This window comes from Triturus cristatus, chromosome 2_2 (assembly GCF_964204655.1).
Source record: "Triturus cristatus chromosome 2_2, aTriCri1.1, whole genome shotgun sequence".
In the NCBI taxonomy this organism is placed as follows: Eukaryota; Metazoa; Chordata; class Amphibia; order Caudata; family Salamandridae; genus Triturus; species Triturus cristatus.
The window spans coordinates 463,113,189-463,133,090 of NC_140582.1; the positions used below are offsets into that span (position 1 = coordinate 463,113,189).

The window sequence follows — 19,902 nt, forward strand, 5'->3', positions numbered from 1 at the left end:
GAGCATCATATGCAAATACTATGACCGAAGGCACATCCATTGATAAAAGGTCAATAAAACATATGTTCTAACTGCTACCCCCTTTCAAGACAGCTCTGAAAGAAAAGAATTGAAGCCTAACAGTTGCAGATTGGCTGAAGTACAGTTGAGAGGAATACATAATTCCCTAGTGGTTATGGGATGTTATCTTTCAGCATGGGATCCGAAGCTCTAAGAGCATTATGGGATGCTTATTGGCTAAAGACAGAACTGTACCTTGAAGAAAATGCACTTCAACCCGAGTGGTCCACCTCACAATTTTAAGAGTGGCTAGTGCTGCAGACACCAAATTCCATTGTTAGTGGATATAAGTTGGCTCTCTAAGCCAGTTATTCATGTTCATCTTCTTTAAGGGTAAGATGTCGATGCCAGTGAGAGTAAGGATTTAACCAGGGGCAGGAAGTTTGGTTGCTCTGTTTAGAGATTCAAAGTATTGAGTAAAAGTGATGTTCTTGCGATGGCCTAGAGGAGAAGACAGCAGAAGCGCTCTGAAACGGTCTTATGTCATCTTAAAAGATAAAACAAGGCCCAGCTCTGTCAAGTGCTGTCATGAGGATCATTGAAAGCGAGGAATTGACCATGACTGAAAAGCTGTTGTTACTGTACAATCTAAATCCAAGATCCTCATAGAAGAACACAGTTATTTTTGCCTTCTATCTATAGCGCTGCCAGGGTCTAGTATAAATGTGTTCCCTGCTGCTAGGAGTTGTCAGAAGATATCAAGAGAAATCTGGTACAAACGCTGTTGCCTTTCAGTGTGAAAATAACAATCTTCCTGGCTTTGCGATCTGCCTTCTTGGTACAGTCTAGAATGTTATCAACCTTGACACACATTCTTTGATACTAACCATTGCTGCTACACCCAATTCAAACAGCTGGGTTACTCCCAAAGCCCACCCGGCCCCATAGTTATTATTCCAAGTAATTTTGTGCTCCAGAATCCAAAGACTTCTTTTGCTTCCATTCACAAGTGACCAGGACATGAACTCAGAAACTGAAACCTCACTATACTAAAACCACCACGAATACCAGCTGACAGATTTCAACCATATGAACCAGAGTCTATAGGTCAGGCAGCAACATCAAGGTGCAGTGACTGCATCAACAAGAACAGTATGATTTTACTTAAAACAGCCTGTGCATAAATCACCTTTGTACCACATTTCTATAAGAACAAGTTACTTACCTTGTATAACACTCTCTCTGGTGGATACTCTAACTGCAGGTCTCCTCACCCTAACAGCATCCCCAAGCACCAGAATACATCTAGACAATTTTCCCAGCCATGCTCCTACGTGCAGATAGGTGGCTCACGTGGCTCTGCAGCGATTATGCTCTGTACCACAGGACACTCATGTTGTCCATGAAGACCTGCACCAGCTTCCCCTTGACTGACCTCAGGAAGCTCCAAAAAGACTGATATTGATCTGGCTCTCATTTGGAGAAGCATCCAATCTCCACCTTTCTCATGTCACCCCCTCCCCCACACCACTGATTCCCCCCTGTCACCGCAACCATGGCAGTGATGTGCCTGTCACAACCACAAAGCCTGGTGGGAAAGGGAGAGTGATCTACAGCAGGTCAGGCTGGAGCATGTCTGCCACCCAGAAGAACCTGAGCTGTCTCATGCGAGATCTGGATGGAGTCTGAAATGAAGCCCTGATGCTGGGCTCACTGAAACCTAAATTCCACTGCAGGACCACATATGCCATTTGGCATTCATAACAAAGGCTAGGAGTCTAAAAAGCCTCAGATCCAGGATTGAACCTGAAACATTGCAAACCTATTCAGACTGTCCTAGACTCGTTGCAGCAGAGGAAAGGGATTGAATGTCATTTCCTGGACAGCCACAATGGAAGCATTCCTCTGGGTGGGGCACAGGTGGGACTTCGGATCCTTGAAGGAAAACCCCAAAGATGTCAAGCGTGTGGCCGCTGTCCATAGGGTGTCTACGACTGACTGTAGCAAGCATGCCTTGAGCAGCCAGTTGTCGAAATAGGGATACATGTCTCGCCACATTCACTTTCTTGACCATATCAGGGGCTGAGGGAAGGCTGAATGGGCACACAACAAATTGGAAGAGAATGAAGGAATTGTGGGACATGTAGAGTGCACAGGAGTGTCCTGGCGCTAATGAACAAGTTACTTACCTTCGGTAACGATGTATCTGTAAGAAACAGTTAGTTAGATTCCCCACCTTAGAATATCCTCAGGCGTCAGGCTGGATCCGGAAAGATTTTTGTAGCAATACCCCTTGCGCGTCGCTAGGCGTCGTCTGCGGTTCCGCGTCCGTCGTTGGCGTCGTGCGCCGGAATGACGTCGTCGGAGTACTTAGACGCCGCCCTCGCGCGCTGACGTCAGTTCTTCTACATAGCTTTCCGCGCCAGGAACGCAGAGCCATGCAAGAGAACGACACTGGTGCCAAAAAGTCTAGGGCCATGAACAGGATGACCTTAACCCTAGATGTCGGTTCGCAGAGCGGGGAGGATGGGTGGGTCGGTGAGGAATCTAACTAACTAATGTTTCTTACAGATACATCGTTACCGAAGGTAAGTAACTTGTTCATCTGAAAGAAACACGTTAGTTAGATTCCTCACCTTAGAATAGATACCAACCCCGGTGGAGGGTCTGCGAACCAAGATAACACCAGAAAGTCCTGGAGAACAGAACGGCCAAAGAAGCCATCTCTCCGGACTTGGCTGTCCAGGCAATAGTGCTTGGCGAACGTGTGCAGTGAGGCCCACGTCGCCGCCTGACCGATGTCCTGCAAGGGAACTCCCCGTCCCAGGGCAGTAGTCGCCGCTGTGGCCCGGGTGGAATGGGCTCTCAGCCCAACAGACGACCCACCGTGAGATGGTCCGCTTGTGTACAGCCCTCCCCTTCTTAGCACCTACGTATCCAACAAAAAGTTGGTCGTCCACCCGGAACTGTCTGATGCGGTCCAAATAAAAGGACAGCGCACGTTTGGGGTCCAGACGGTGGAGCTTCTCTTCCTCTTTCGAAGGATGCGGAGGCAGAAAGAAGGTGGGTGATATGACAGATTGCCCAATGTGAAAGGGGGTCACCACTTTTGGAAGAAAAGAAGGACGAGTCCGGAGGACAACCTTGTCCGGATGAACAGAAAGAAAGGGAGGCTTAGATGACAGAGCCTGGAGCTCACTCACCCGTCTAGCCGAGGTGATAGCTACCAGGAAAGCAGTCTTAAGAGTCAGAAGACGAAGAGGAAAATTGTGAAGAGGCTCAAAGGGAGCGCACATCAGAAAGGTCAAGACAAGATTCAAATCCCACTGAGGCATTACGGAGGGGACAGGAGGAAACATGTGAGTAATGCCTTTAAGAAAACGCGAAACAACAAGGGACTTGAAAAGAGAAAGCTGATCAGGAAGCCGTAAGAAAGCAGAGATTGCAGAAAGATAACCTTTCAAGGTGCCCAGACCAGAGCCCTGCTGGGCCAAAGAAAGATGAAAGAGTAGAACCTCAGAAAGAGGGGCAGAAAGGGGATCCACAGCCTTTGCTGTGCACCATGCCACAAATTTGTTCCACCTGCAGGCGTATACCAATTTTGTGGAGGGATGCCTGGCTGCCAGAATGACGTCACAGACTTCAGGAGGCAAGTCAAATGGCATCAACTGTCGCCGCTCAATCTCCACGCATGGAGGTGGAGACTGGACAGGTTCGGGTGGAGGACCGTCCCCTGCTGCAGCGACAGAAGGTCCTCCTGAAGAGGCAGTCGTACCGGAGGATCGATTGACATACTGAGTAGCTCGGGATACCAGTACCTTCGTGCCCAATCCGGAGCCACTAAGATGACTTGGGCCCGGTCGCGCCGGATCTTCTTCAGCACTCTGGGCAGAAGTGGTATAGGCGGAAAGGCGTACAACAGACCGCAACTCCACTCGCGACGAAAAGCGTCTCCGAGCGAGTGCCGCCTTGGAAATACCAACGCGCAGAACTGCTGACATTGTGCGTTCTCTTCGGTGGCGAATAGATCTAACCAAGGCTCTCCCCAATGCAGAAAGAGACCTTGCGCCACGTCCGAGTGCAGACGCCATTCGTGATCCATCATGCACCAGCGGCTGAGTTCGTCTGCTCTGGCGTTCAGAGAGCCCGCCAGATGTTGAACCACCAGGATGATGCCCTGGTGTTACAGTCATGTCCAGAGGCGCAGAGCCTCCTGACAAAGGGTCCACGACCCCACCCCGCCCTGTTTGTTGCAATACCACATGGCGGTGGTGTTGTCCGTGAACACCTGCACGACACTTCCCCAGACAGAGGGAAGGAAGGCTTTCAGTGCAAGCCGGATCGCTCTCAGCTCCAACAAGTTGATATGGAGTTGAGACTCCGCCGGAGACCAGAGGCCTCTGATCTCCGCCTCTCCCATATGGCCCCCCCATCCCAGGAGGGACGCATCCGTCACTACTACGTGCTCCGGTTGGGGTAGGGAGAGGCATCTGCCCCTGACCCGAGGCGGTCCGTGAGCCACCACTGCAACTGTTTCGCAGTGCCCTCCGAGATCAAGACATGGTCGGACAGGTTGCCTCGATGCTGGGCCCACTCAAACTTCAGGTCCCACTGTAGAGCCTGCATTCGCCACCTGGCGCAACGCACCAAAAGGATGCAGGAGGCCATCAGCCCCAGAAGCACCAACCTGACCGAAACCCAGGATGGAGGCCGAAAGATGGGAATCAGAGCCTGAATATCCCGGACCCGCTTTTCCGGAGGATTGGCCCTGAACTGCGCCGAATCGAGAACCGCTCCGATGAAGAGGAGCTTCTGGGAGGGTCTCAGGTGTGACTTCGGCACATTGATGGAGAAGCCCAGCAAATGCAGGAGGTCAGCCGTAGTCTGGAGGTGGGAGACGACTTGCTGGGGCGAGCCCGCCTTCAACAGCCAGTCGTCGAGATAGGGGAAGACTGGAACCCCTGATCTGCGCAGATGAGCTGCGACCACCGCCATCACTTTCGTGAACACCCGAGGGGCACTGGTGAGGCCGAAGGGGAGCACGGTGAACTGAAAGTGCTCCTGACCCACCGTGAACCGCAGGTAACGCCGGTGGGCCGGCAGGACGGAGATGTGAAAATAGGCGTCCGGTAAGTCCAACGCTACCATCCAGTCTCCAGGGTCGAGGGCAGCCAGAACCTGAGCTAAAGTGAGCATCTTGAACCGTTCCTTCCGGAGGAAGGCGTTGACGCTCCTGAGGTCCAAGATAGGGCGTAGGCCCCCTTTGCCCTTCTTGGGAACCAGAAAGTAGTGGGAATAGCAACCACGGCCTACTTCTGGACCAGGAACGCGCTCGACGGCCCCTTTGGCCAAGAGGGCCGTAACTTACTGCCACAGAAGATTCAAGTGATCCTCCGACATACGGTGGCACTGCGGTGGCATGGCTGGAGGGGTCGTCTCGAAGGGGAGGGAGTAGCCCCTTCGGACGATTTGCAGCACCCACCTGTCCGATGTGATGGATCGCCAGTGAAGCAGGTGATGGCGAACTCTGCATCCCACTGGCGTGGAAATGGGCCTGAAAGCTCGGACTAGGAGGGCATTGAGGCGGATGCTGCCTGGGTGGATGTGGACTGACCGGCACGTTGTCCTCTCGTACTGCCATGGCGGAATCCACGTCCACGACCAGGTTGGTTCTGTGGCCGGTGGCTAGGCGGACATGAGGAGGCGCCCCTTCCTTGGCCACGAAAGGGGCGTAAGTTTATGTAGGAAGGTGGATATCTGACTATGTTTACCCCCAACTTTTTGCCTGGTGTCTAGCTGGTTTTTCGACTTAGTTGGCCTGAGATCCTGCCATTCAGGGTCTCAGGCTGTCTGCTCTCTCTTTAAAATGGACTCCATGTACCCTAGGTACATACCCATTTGGTAAGGGTCACCTTATTGGACCCTGTACAGTGTACCCTAGGTACCCAGGGCATAGGTGTACCCTAGGCCTCCCAGGGGCTGCAGCATGTATTATGCCACCACTGGCCTGGCCTTCCAATCAGACACAACTGGCTGATCACTCAGCCGGGGCAAGGTCGTGTAATCACCCCTTGCTTAGATATAGTATACCTATATCTACCCTTAAAATAGACACATGTGTACCTGTGAGCCACTCCTATGGCAGGCCTTAACAATACTGGAGGCAGAGTGCTTGGTAACATGTGAGATGGTGCTCTAGCATGAGCGGAGCCTGTCTGCAGCTTTCGGAACCATGTCCTTATAGCTGTTCTATGATATAGCCTACCATATACTCTTAAAGTGCCTTATAATCTTAAACGGTTATGGTAACTATGGTTTGGCTTCATCAAAACATGTCGTGTAAGGTGTCTAACACTTTGGAATAATACCCCCATACCATTTCTGGTGATGAGAATATTATTCCTCCCTTCTAGAGGGAGAGACATGTTAAAATCCTACTTTGCTGTTTAACTCTGACCAAAAGCCTCAGCATCACAAAATGGATGCTGCTGCCACAGACACAAGTCTGGCCTCCTGCAGCTGGGAGCCCTCCCAGCCAGGGAGGCCTGGACAATAGGTTTCCTGCTTGGGGAGGTGCTAGCACCTCCCCAGACAGACTTTAGTGTATTGGGGCAGGGAGGGCTGAAAGGAATGAGACATGCCTGGGGCACACAAGGTGCTCCATGCATAGTCCAGTTCAAACCGGTGCTGGGGCACTCCAGCCCCAGCTCTGGTGCGAAACTGGACAAAGGAAAGGGGGTGTAACCACTCCCCTTCCTGGTCCCACTCATAGGAGGGACCTTGCAGGTAGACCAGCCCACTAGCCCAGTATATCAGTATGTATCTGAGCCCTGCAGAATTAGATTATCCTGAATCTGCAACTTGAACAGAAACTCTGGACCTTCGACATTCGACCTCAGGAAGAAGACTGAAGAATCTCCCTTGTGGCCAAGGAGTGACCACCCTGGGCAACCAGACACCATCCAGCGACCGCTGCTTGCTTTGCGACTGAATCCTAAGAGGGACGACTGCAGAGACTGACCAGCGCCGAGACTTCCAGACACCTCTGAACCAGATCCACCTCTACAGCAAAGCTGAGACCCGTGGAGGCGACGAGGGACGTGGGACCGGCGACTTGGGAAAAGTGGCTAGTACCTGACTAGCGCGACTTCTGAGGCTTCTTCGAGGCTGTGCTTGGGGAATTGAGAAGCCCCCATCCCGAGCACCATCTGCAAAGAAGATCAGCTCCCCACACTTCACGTGTTCTGCGTGGGGCCCATCTGCACCTGAGTTGCTCGACGTGTTGTCCGGTTGCTGGCCCGTTGGCTAGTGACCTCTGCGACGACAAACCTTTGATTTCACCTTGCTGGTCCGGCTCCTTCAGACTGCCACTCACTCCTCTGTGAAAGAGAAGCACTCCAGACCTTCCTGGTCTGCACCAGAAGCAAGTCCTCCATTCTGCGTGGGTTCCGCTTGCCAAGGCTTGTTGGGTCCTAACTCGACATCGACGCCGCCGACAGCAAGAGCCTTCGTGGGACAGCTCGCCTCCTGGTCCTGGTCGTCCTCGACGCCTCCTGGTACCCGTAGCTGCTGAGACAAGCTTCACCTCTTCAGCTGCATCTGCACGACATCGCCTGGTTCCTTCCCGGCTCCTGGCTGGTGACCTAGACTCTGTCCCTTCTGCTTGCAGGTATCCTTCCTTCTTGATTCCATCCTTGGGATCCACCGGACACTCTTCACTGACTGCCTGTCAGCAACTTTCCTTCAGGCATCCCTAGGAGTCAACGACGAAACCCGACGCAAGTTCACACCTATGCACCCGCAGCCCGTGGGCTAGGTAACTTGAGTACTCCGGTGCTCACAAGGGTATTGACTATCCTAGGGTCTAGTTTCCAAGTCTCATACTCCTAGCTATTCCAGAAGTGTCCTAAAACTGTTAAATTCTAATAACTACTATTTCTATCGACTTTTACGCATTACGCGTGAGTGTTTCCACTCTGCACCTGAATCCCGTGGGCCTCCCACTTCCTAACCTTTGGTAGTATAGTGTAGCCCCAGCGATTCCCTAGGCCTAGGCCTATCCTGTGTTCGTGACAGTGGTCCTTATACCACTTACTTAGTATATTGTTTGCGTGGCCCCTAGGGCTTAACTGTATTACTTACCTGTGTGACTTAATGTATGCTTAAATAAGACTGTGTTGTACTTACCTCGAATCTCATAAAGAGTGCTGAGGGTTTGAATAGAATAAATACATTCTATTTTTATATATATATCTGTTGTGGTGTCCTTTCATTTGGTATTCAAGGGATTACATATGGTATAACAGCTGGCTTCACATGCCATACAGAGTTTAGCCTAAGACTGCTCTTGTCCATGCTACCACTAGGATAGCTGGTCTATAAGGTTGACTTTACAACCAATCACCATAAGGGTTGTTTGGACTGATACAGGGTGTACACTAGAATTAGTGACATCATATATCAGGCCAACTTCTCACAGTTTGCGGCCGCGGGCCGAGAGACCCAAGGACTTGGCCGTAGCCCGGGAGTCCTTAAAACGAGCCAGCGCACTATCCGCCTTCTCACCAAAAAGGCGAGTGCCATCAAAGGGCATATCCATGAGGGTACTCTGGATATCCCCCGAGAAAGACGTGGACCGCAGCCAGGCGTGGCGCCGGAGCGCCACCGTGGTGGAAATCGCCCTACCCAGCGAGTCCGTGGTGTCTAGTCCACACCGTATGGCATGTCATGCTGCATCTCGCCCGTCAGCAAGCGCCTGGGAGAGACGTGTCCGGGCCTCCTCCGGACACAGGGGCAGCACGTCCTCCACCGTATCCCACAGAGAGTGGGAGAAACGGTCCAAGAGGTAAGCGGTGTTCAAAGACCGCAGGCCCAAACTCAGGGAAGAGAACATCTTCTTTCCGAACTGTTCCAGCCTCTTGGATTCCCGATCCGGAGGAGCGGACGGGAAGGAGGATTGGAAAGTTGAGGCCTGGATAACCAGACTCTCAGGGGTGGGGTGTTGGGACAGGAAACTGGGGTCGCCCGGAGCAGGGTGGTGGCGCCGGGCCACGTTCCGATCCACAGGAGGAACTGTGGAGGGCTTGGACCAAGTGCCCTGCAGAACGTCTATGAGGGCCTCATTGAACTGCAGCAGAGGCTCTGTGGAGCTTGCCGACGGTTGAAGCACCTCTGTGAGGATGTTAGTCCTCACGGCCACAGCAGGCAACTCGAGCCCCAGGGCTTCGGCCACCTTGCGCAGCACCACTGAGAAAGCTGCACCTTCCTCCGAGGCCACAGTCGGAGGAGAGATGAAACCAGCGTCCGGGGAGGTGTCCAGACCACTGGCATCCCCCAGTTCGTCTGCCCAGTCCTGTGAAAGTTGGCCCTGTCTGGCCATAGGGTCCTCAGACCCCTCCCAGTCGCCCCCGTCATCCGATTCCTGATAAACAGGAGGAATGATCGGAGCCGGGCGGTAGATGAAACGCTCATTCATCGGCGTCGGAAGCGGCGTCAAGCGGCGCCGTGCCGGCGCCGGGCCCGACCGGGGCTAAACCGGGGAACGGCGTCGTCCGGAGACGGCGCCGGAGGCGGAACCGGTGTCGGCGCCGGCGGAGGAGGCGTCGTGAGGTCGACTGGCGCCGGCAGAGATCCAGTCCTGGATCCCTCGGGGACCTGCGGCGTCGGGACCGAAGTCGTCGGCACGCGAGGTCGTCCAGTCGCACCCACGGCGGAGCCAGGCCCCTCATGGCCGAGAGGAAAGCACTGACCTCCACCGGAGTCGCGTCAGTCCCAGGGACCGGCGGGTATGTGGACGGACGTGGCTCCTGCGGCTCTGTTGGAGCCGCAGGGGTGGTACCACCCTGACCCTAGGCCGAGTTGCGCGACCTGCGAGGGGAGTCCGAAGAGCGGTGTCGCCTCTTGGACTTCTTAGATCGCTTCGACTTACCCGAAGACTTCGAGCCCGACGAGCGATGATGGTGGCTGCGGCTTCGCGACTGGTCCTTGGACCTCCTCCTGGACCGGGACCGTGAGCGGCGCGGAGCCGAGTGCCGAAGCTCGAGAAGCTTACAGGACTGCGCTCCCGCCTAGCCTTCGAGGTCAAGGCCTGACAATCGGGGCACGACTCCACGTCGTGGTCGGCCCCCAGGCAGTAAAGGCACCGGCGATGGTGGTCCGTCACCGACATCAGTCGATGACAGGAGTCACAGGCTTTAAACCCAGGCATCCTACCGGCACCAGAGTCGAGTCGACAGAAGACCAAAAAGAGTCAAAAAGGTTTAGTCAAAAATTGACTAAGGGGTAAGCTCTTCCCGGATCGGCGCTGTCTGGCGCGGAAAAAAGAAGAACTGACGTCAGCGCGCGAGGGCGGCGTCTAAGTACTCCGACGATGTCATTCCGGCGCACGACGCCAACGACGGACGCGGAGCCGCAGACGACGCCTAGCGACGCGCAAGGGGTATTGCTACAAAAATCTTTCCGGATCCAGCCTGACGCCTGGGGATATTCTAAGGTGAGGAATCTAACTAACGTGTTTCTTGCAGATGAACACGCACAATCAGGAGAAAGAGGGAACAATCAAACAATAAAAAGCCAAGTCTTCAGCTGTATTTTAAAAGACCGTTCACTTGCTACTAACCGTAGCTCAACCGGCAAGCTATTCCAAGCTTGTGGGCCCAAGAGGGAAAAGGATCTACCTACTGATTTTGCTCGCCTAACTCTGGGGACCTTGGCAAGATGACCGTAGACTTCTAAAGGGAGAATACAATAGAACCGCATTGGACAGGTACTCTGGCCCAGACCGATGGAAGGTTCTGTGCACAAGTTTCTAGGTTTTTAACAGTATCCTTTTCCTGAAAGGGAACCAGTGTAGATTGATCAGATGGGTTTGTTTTCACATGTGTCTGGGAAGATGGTAGTACCAGACGGGCTGCTGCATTCTGGACCGTCTTCAATTTTTGCAGCAGATATTGAGGAAGGCCTACATACAGAGCATTGGCATAATCCAATCTCGACACTACCAGGGTCAGAAGCATGGTAGTCCTGATGGGAATTTTAAGAATAGTTTGGCCATACGCATCAGGCCAAAGCAAGTGCCAACAACTGTGTTAATCTGAGCTTGGAGGGTCAGCTACTTGTCAATCTTGACACCCAAGTTCTTTACTACTTCAGCTTGGACCTTAGGTGGATGGGTCGCACCCAGCCAGTGCACTTGTAAATTCAGGGTAAAATTATGGTCAAAGATAAGAACCTCAGTCTTATCAGGGTTGCACTTACGTTGATTAAGACTCGTAAGATGAAAGTCCGCAGATAGGCAGAGCTTGATCTTTTTTAAATGAGAAGAGCAACAGAATGTCATCGGTGTAGCACATGGTTTTGGAAGTGCTCTGAACCCAATGAGAACCGCAAATAATGCTTGTAGTATTGCAGGACAGGTATATGAAAAAGGCATCCTGCAAGTCAAGGGACACCAAAAAGTCTCATAAGTTCAGAGAAAGAATTGGGATATGGTAGGTATCTTTAACTTTTCTTTCTACAGAAAGGCATTTAGTGGATGGAGGTCCAGTATAGGCCTGAGGCCTCTGTCCTTAGGTATGAGGAAGAAGCTGAAATATAACCCTGCTCCTCTCTCTTAAGCCAGCACCCACTAGATGGCACTCTTGGCCAACCGAACATTGACTTATTACAGCAATATTATGGAATAGTTGGCTGACAGTTGCTTGATGAGAAGCAGGAAGAAAGGAAAGGCAGAGTATTTCCCCTTTGAATGATTCCTATGACCAATCTGTCTGTACTCCAGTAGAGGAGGAAATGTCATAATGTTGTATCCGGCCTCCTTCCGGCTCACCATGGGGTTTGAGGGCAAGTTAAAGTGGATTAGCAGCAGTTGCAGCATTAAAGGTGCAAGAGAGCTGCCCCTACTGCTACAACCTCTGCCCAACAAGGTCTGGGCTTGCTGCTGCACATCTTGGGAAGGCTGGTGTTGCCTGTAGGCTAGCCCTCTGGAATTCCCGTAAACCTCCTGTACTGTTGATGGAACTGATTGGTGGGAGACAAGAGTTCCAAGGATCATGCTGTCGCTCAAATGTCCTTAAATTATTCAAGGCCCGAATCAGTCTACCCCCCAAACAATCTAAAGCTGTCAAAAGGCATGTCCATAAGGGATGCCTGGACATCCCCTGAGAATGCCACTGACCACATGCATAAGTGCTTTTTAAGCACTACACTAGTGCCAATATCTCGGTCTACACAGACCTAGATAAACAAACCAGTATGGAAAATGTATTTTACAGAGTCCTGTCCATCAAGCATCATTCGAGCCAGCAAGGCCACGAGGTAATCTGGCATGGTTGGCATTTTTTTACTGCCCACATCTGTAAAAACATGGATATACCAGCCCAGAAGGCACACTAGGTTTAAGGATATTAAGGCCAAACAGGTTAAAAAGAACAATCTCTTTTTGAAGGGTGTCTGTAAGAGCCATGTTGAACAGCAAGAGCATCACTGAATAGCAACAATGGGTTAGAAGAAGTTGGACCTGATTGAAGGATCTCAGTTAACAAGTTTACCTTTGTTTCAACAGTAGACAACTGTAACCAAACACTTCTGCTGTGCTTTGCACAACTACTGTGAAAGACACTTCTGTCTAGCTCACTGATATTACAAATCCAAGTATCAACAATCATCAGTATAGTGAGGAGAAAGCAGGTTTCCCAACTCCTAGCCATCATCAGTATCGTAGGGAACATTCTGCATAGCCTAAACACATAAGAGGTGGATCCATATAAGGCCTCCAGCCTCTGATAGTTTGGCGTAGAAACAGAGGTTGAGGATTAAAGTCTGGTTGCACCTTTGTAATCTCAGAATGTTATAGGCAGATGATGGTTCGGTATTGGATATCGGTGTTGGGATCAGGCCCTGGGTTGGCAGCATTGGTATCAGCATGTACGGTACTGGCATGCGCCGTGGGGCCAGAGAAGAAGCATGTGCAGGAACGAGTCGAGCCCAGGCAAAGTTCCAATATGGTCAGTTGTGTCACTTGCAGAAAACCAACTGGTGCCTCTCGTGGAGCAAGAAGACGCACCAAAGGAAAATGGAAGTCTATGAGAGAGCTGCAGGGTGGTCTCCTTGAAGAGTGCAATTTGTTGAGGGAGGTCAATGGTGGCCCAAGGAATTTGGGGTGCACCAGTCCAACCTTTAGCCCAGATAGGAATCAGATGAGGATTACAGGGTACAACCTTTAGCTTGACACACTTACTGGTCGAGAACCACTTGGCATTCTTGCACTTATGACCCAACTTTGACTTACTGGAAGACTTTGAACCGGAACGGGACTTTGTGCAGCATCACTCCTTCAATAGGATCACACACAGCCCTGCAACAATTACTTTGCGACCAAAAGCTCTTATTTTCGAAACGTAGAGTTTTGCCTCCAAGTCTCGAGTCAGCTTTGGTTGAAAGAGGGAGTATTTAGTACACAACTTTGAGTCGTGACTGGAGCCTAAAAATAAAGTTACATGTTGTGCTGGTCGTGATAAACATCTGCTTCCTGCAGACACAGCACAGCTTGAATTCTGTCATTTTTTGGTTGTGTGGGGTGAGTAACCATGGTTCCTGGCACACCGTCTGTAATCTTTTGAAAGGTATTGTAAAACTGAGAAAGTTGAAAGCAAAGCTCCGGATGAACATGGAAGAGCCCAGAAAGAAAGAAATGAATATGCGCCTCAGCTTAGTCAATTCCTGGTTGGAAGGGAGTTACAGTGGAGCCACTAAGCTCCACCTTTCGGCACATGGAAGCATGAGACATATTACATGGATTCGGACCCTAGTTCCTAAGGCTCTGGAAAGCTAGCTTAACAAGATCTACTTCATGCCCTTTAATATACCGATCATGAAAATCACTATCAATTGTGACATATTCAAGAATAACCAACCCCTAGAATAATATGAAAGGAGAGGGAACCAACAATAACCTGAAGCTCTGGACTGTTAACCTAGCACCCACACTGTGAAAAGCAATGAAGAGAGATGGAACAGAGCTGAGGCCGAACAATGATGTGATTGGCCCAAAAACAGACTTGTAAGCATTAAAAGAGCATACAGTTGGAGATGTATGGCCCAGCGGCCAGAGCGGCTGACTTCGGAGCGCATGGCTTATGGTTCGATTACCGGTATCGGCTGGAGCTCTGCTCAGCACCATGTGACTCTAAGCAATAGCTCACTTGATCTCTCTGGCGGCCCACAGCGCCTTGAGACCCTTAGGGGCGTTTAGTTTGCACTCAACAATTTATTTATTGATTTATTTACAAAAAGGGTAAAAAGATGCTCTAGACCTAGTGAAGTGAGCTCCTTGTAATTGCTCATTTTTAATAATTTTAATGTTATAGTCCAGTTTCTGTTGCTTGTTTTGATATAGGACATCCTGAATTGGTCTTTTGACAAAAGAGAGACTGCTGAGATTTTCAACGGTTTGACCACTGACCACATCTGTCAAACTGGTGTTATATGAACCAGCAAGTGGCACTTTGCAGTGATTCTGAAGAGACAAGAGGGCAGGTCTCAAAAGCTAGAGTAGATAAAAATGCTTTTTGAAAGACTTGGGCTGCTTTTAAGCCACAAACGCAAAAATCTTATAATAGCCCAGAAATATCCTGAAAGGACAAGAAGGCTGTGCTAGTGGTCCCTCCAAAACTGTACTTTTCTCAGCACTCACTGTTCTTAGATTCATTTTGTCTTTGTGTCATTATCTTCCTTTACCCTTATTCAAAGTACTCTGCACCACATTACACTCTTTTCCATATCAACAAGCATATTATTAGATTATAAGGCATTGGTGCATGTATCCTACTATTCATTTAAATAAAAATTGAATGACGCTGTTATAAAATTTCATACATTTCTTTTTCAGTGCAACGTTAATATTTGCACATATTATTGTAAGAAGATTTTCACACATGTACACATGATTTTTAAAAATATTGTATACAACTATATTTCCGAACATGTTAAACAGTTTGTCAAACCTGGGGTGATGTGGCCTTTGCTGTGAGTGTTCCAGCTTGAATATCAATCAGCCATGCATACTCAAGAGTATCAGTTCCAAGCGGAAGTCCTTCGGCAGAAAACATTGCATGTGCTCGTAACTGCAGACCAGAGAGGCTGATATGACCTTCGCGCAGTACTCCATCCACTGGTGGACGCTGTTTTGTATAAAACAAACTTAAATTACCCCAAATTTCCCTAAACGGTAATGTCCAGCAAAATCAGCAATTAGCATTAAGCAAGATGTAGAGCAAAAAACGTGTAAACTGAGACTAGAAACCATAAGAACACTATATTTGAAAAAGTACTGCTCATTGTGAAAATAAACAAGTCTTCCACAGTATCAACTTCAAATCTGATTTCTAAAACTACCTACTGGTTCTAAATGATCCTGCAACCTTTTTTCTTTTAATTTTATAAGTATAACTCAACACTCACCATACACTCCTTTCACCCTTTCATATTACATTGCTTATGCTCATAGCTTTTATAACAACACTTATGACATCTCCAATCTCATCATTTTTTGGAACACAGTGCATGGTAGAGTGGTGAGTTATTGTTGCATGGTTAGCGAGCTGAAAATAGTCTGTTTGGAGTAGCGTTAAATACAATAATAAGAAGGTGGTGCATAAATGATACATTTACGGTATAACTTTTACTTTAGTTTGGTTAGTATAGAAAGAATAACGTTTTCCTAAATAGAAAATTATAACAGAGTTTTAACCTCTGTGTGTGTGTGTATATATATATATATATATATATACTGGCGGTCGCCAGTAGATAGTTATAGTTAGTACCGTGTTTCCATAGGAAATCCGCAATATTCTATTTGGAATAACTTTGGCGCCGGTTGACGAATCCTCGCGAAATTTTCAAAATAGGTGGGGCGCTCCGCTCCGCTCCTACCCTGAAAGTCTCGGGGGGGATTCGTCAAGCGGGGGCTGAGAAAATAGGGGGGTCCCGAAACGCGTTTTCCCCATGCAATTTTCCATAGGGACCTTTAGTCCAAGGTACAGCCCGAACGGCTGAACAGAATTACTTGAAATTTGGCAGAGAGGTAGTCCTCAGGTCAGGGAAGTGCCTTTTGCAGGTCTGGTGTCAATCTGTTCAGTAGTTCCTGAGAAAATCAAAAGTAAAATCATATATATATGTGGGCGGAGCCTAACCACACATCTCATCCTGAGATCTGATTGGCTGTCAGCACTTCATCCAAGAAGTGTTGGCAGCCATCTTGGGACCAATATACATGATAGCACCTCATTAAAAAGCATTGCAGTTAATAGAAGGTTTTAAGACTTTAGTTACATTATAAATCATTTGTTGATGGTACCATACTCATTTTAGGAACTGTGGTATGTTCTAAGGTGATTTCACCATGTGAAAAAGCCTTCTGCTGGGATATCATGATTGAGAGAAAAATATTTTCTCATGCTTTTCCCACAGAGGTTTGGAAGGTGATCTATAAGCTAAACTGAGAGCTTATTTTCTGTAAATTCACATTATCTTTCTCAGTCATGTGAGAATGAAGTCTGACATTCTCAGTAAAACATGTACATCCAACAAGGGCAGAGACTGTCAGTTGATTCCTTTGTGTTCTACTGCAGCTTCCCAGAGTGTTCCAAAGAACAACTAGAGCGCTAACAGTCCTACTTATGATAAACGTATGGCACACCTGAAGCCATCTTGCTTGGATTAAAGTGGTAACTCTTAAAACATTTAATTTAAAAAGGAACAAAATGAGGGGGTTCATTTTTCCATAAAAAGTATGATTAGTGCTAAAGAAAGAAAAATTAGGGCACATTTTGAGTGACTTCTCAAATCCTCTTCTATTTCATTAAAAAATTCTGACATGCAGACTGAAACATGCACTTTTAATACCAGCAGCAGTTTTCCCTGGTGAGCAGTAGCTTTACTACAGTGATCTAATGAGCAAAAAGAGTGATAACATTCTGAATTTATGGCAAATGTGTGAGACATCTGAATGCCTTTGGAATCAAAGTAAAAAACTGAAAGTATTTCCTACTGAGGAGACTGCAGTAAATGAGGAAATTAGGAAACTTCTTAACAAATAAGTCTGCCAAGATGGCCACCAGAGACAAAAGAGCCCAAATGTAGCCCAAATATAGCCCAATGACAGAAGTGTGCAAAACACTTATTATTTTGTGTTTTTGCAGTGTTATATAGTGCAGACTTGTCAGGTATTGGAGTGCTTTACATGAGCATTGGTTACATCACACAAGAACAAATTCATTTTGGCTGTAGACATGGGGAGACTAAGTCATTTGACCAGAATCACAGAATGTCGAGCTGAAGCAGAAACTCCAACCTGGTTCCCCAGTTGCAAAGTCTGCAGTTCTGGAAGTAACACCACATCCTCTCCCCTAAGTGCAACATTTAATCAAGTGGTCAACTGGATAATAATTTAAAAGTGCTTTCTCGCTATTTGAAAACTCAGAAAATATGTCCTTATTTTAGTCTTTCAGAGCACTAACCATAATTTTGATGCCAATAAGACCCTCTCATATATGTAATTTCTAAAGGAAATGCTCTAGGTATTACAGTTTTGATTACATCAAGATGACGTCAGGCGTTCCACACTTTTGTAATAAATATAGAATGTTAGCAATCTAGTTGTTCATTAGGATACTGTTGAGAGGCAGAGGCTAGGGGCACAGACTCTGAAAATTGAAGGCAGGTAGGAGGGTGCAAAGGCAACAATTTAACCACACTGAGCAGGCAGGAAGGGGCGTGGCAGCACAACAGACTATGGAGGGCAGTGGAAAGTGGGGCAGGGGTAACAAACCAACAATACAGGACTTGCAAGAGAGGCTGTGGCAATGTAATAGACAGAAGGAAGAGGCAATGGTAGTACAACCATACATGCCAACAGACCCGATTCAGCCAGGAAACGTCCAATGTTTTTAAGCTCAAATGGGCTTTATTTTATCTGTCTCCTGTCTACAATCTCCTCTTTTTCAATGTAACTCAAAGGGGAAAATCAATACCCCAGTTTTTTTTTTCAAAATCTCCCTCTTACCAAGTTCTAAATGTTCGCAAGTATGGTACATTGGATCATGGAAGGAAATGGGGTAGGGACATGGACTTGGATAACAGAGGACAGGAGGGACATGGAGAGGTGCACCAAACTGACCCTGCAGGGCAGGCATCAGGGTTTGCAGCAGCACAATACACCACACAGGGCATGCGGGACGGGAGTGCAGCACAACAATCCATAGATAGCAAGAGGGAGGGGACAGGACCATGCACATGGACAACAGAGAACAGAGGGGAAAGAGGTAATGGTAGCTAGCTGACCATAATGGACAGACAGGAGAGAAAGCAGCAGCATAACAGACCATAAAGGGCAGGAGGGATGGGTCAGGGGCATTACAATGGAACAGACAAGCCAGGAGGGAGGGAGTAGGGGTCTGCACATCTAAACAGAGGGCTGGGGGCAAGGGGGCAGGGCAGGAGCAGCAAGATAGCCATGGAGGTCAGGTAGGATGGGCACTAGAAGCAAGACACACCATGAAGAGCAACAGTGAGACTGTGATGGCAGACACACAGACCATGGAGGGAAGCTGGGAGGGTTCAGGGGCAGCTAACTGACCACACAGGGAAGGTGGGAGGGGCCATGGCAGCACAGAAGACCATGCATGGCAAGTGGGAGGGTTAGTGGTAGCACAATGGCTATGATGGGCAAGAAGGAGGGTGCAGGGGCATGCACAAAGGACGATGGAGGATAGAAGGGAGGGTCAGGACCTGTGCACAGACAAGAAATTTCAGGGGAAGGGGCCTCACAACAGACCGCACGGGGCAGGCAGGAGGAGCAGTTGCAGCACAACAGACCAGGGAGGGCAGAAGTGTGTGGCAGTACAATGGACCATGTAGGACAGGAGGAAGAGGATAGGGGCATGGCATGTGGACAGGCAAGGTGGAGGTGACAGGGACAGGTTACAGTCATCTGACAATGCTAGGCAGGTGGGAGGGGAGTGGTAGCTCAACAGAACACTCAGAGTAGATAGGAGTGGCAGGTCCATGGAACATGGTGGGCAAAAAGGATGGAGCAGGGGCATACACAAAGACATCGGAGGGCAGGGGGAAGGAGAATAGGGGCAGCAAGCTAAGCACAGAGTTTAAGCAGGAGGTCAATGATGGGGCATAGAATTGGGCAATGGAGGGCAGGAGGAGTGGACTGGTACATCATACTAAATTGAGGGCAGTGGCAGCACATCAGACCATGCATGGCAGGAGGGAGGAGGCAAGTCCATGGATTCACACAACAGAGGATAGGGAGGAGGGGGATGGGGCAGCAAGCCAACTGTTCAGAGAAGGCGGGGCGGGTATTAGGAACTTTATTGTTTTTAAAACGTGTGTCTGTGCGAACTACTTAAAATATGAACAAGTATGCAGCATAATCTCACTTTTATTCAGGAAGAAGATGACGTTTGTGACTGTGACTCCGGGCTCACTTGGCAGAAACACCCCCTGACCCTCCACCCCCTATCGCAAAATGTAATGCCCGTGAAAAGGGTAGGTGAACACAGTGTTATATAGAACATAGTCCTGAGAGCACGATTGAAAATGAGAACTAGATATAGTGTATGGTATAAACTATGCACCAAAAAGTGTGATATAAAATGAACCGGGCGTGAAATATAATATGCAATACATTGTGCGCAATGACAGATTCATTGGAGAGCGCGAGATAGCACAGGCACTAGCGCGTGCTATGCGATATGCGCCTTGGAGTGTAATATGCACAGGGCAGTGTTGTGTAACCTAACTAGTCTCTAAAGTTGTAATATAAAATATGTGCTGGGGAGTGTAACGTTGCATATGCACTGTGACAAAGATATGGATCCCAGATTGTAATAT

General features: G+C 48.9%; 1 protein-coding gene across 12 annotated transcripts in view; it reads right to left on the reverse strand.

Annotated features, from left to right (window-relative positions):
• BLTP1 (bridge-like lipid transfer protein family member 1) overlaps positions 1-19,902 on the reverse strand; it is a 1,988,102-nt gene that overhangs the window by 1,629,251 nt on the left and 338,949 nt on the right. For all 12 annotated transcript variants that reach the window (XM_085641559.1, XM_085641555.1, XM_085641564.1 and 9 more), the window contains one exon: positions 15,003-15,179. In XM_085641559.1, the coding sequence (XP_085497685.1) occupies positions 15,003-15,179 (177 nt within the window). The remainder of the gene's footprint in view (positions 1-15,002; positions 15,180-19,902) is intronic.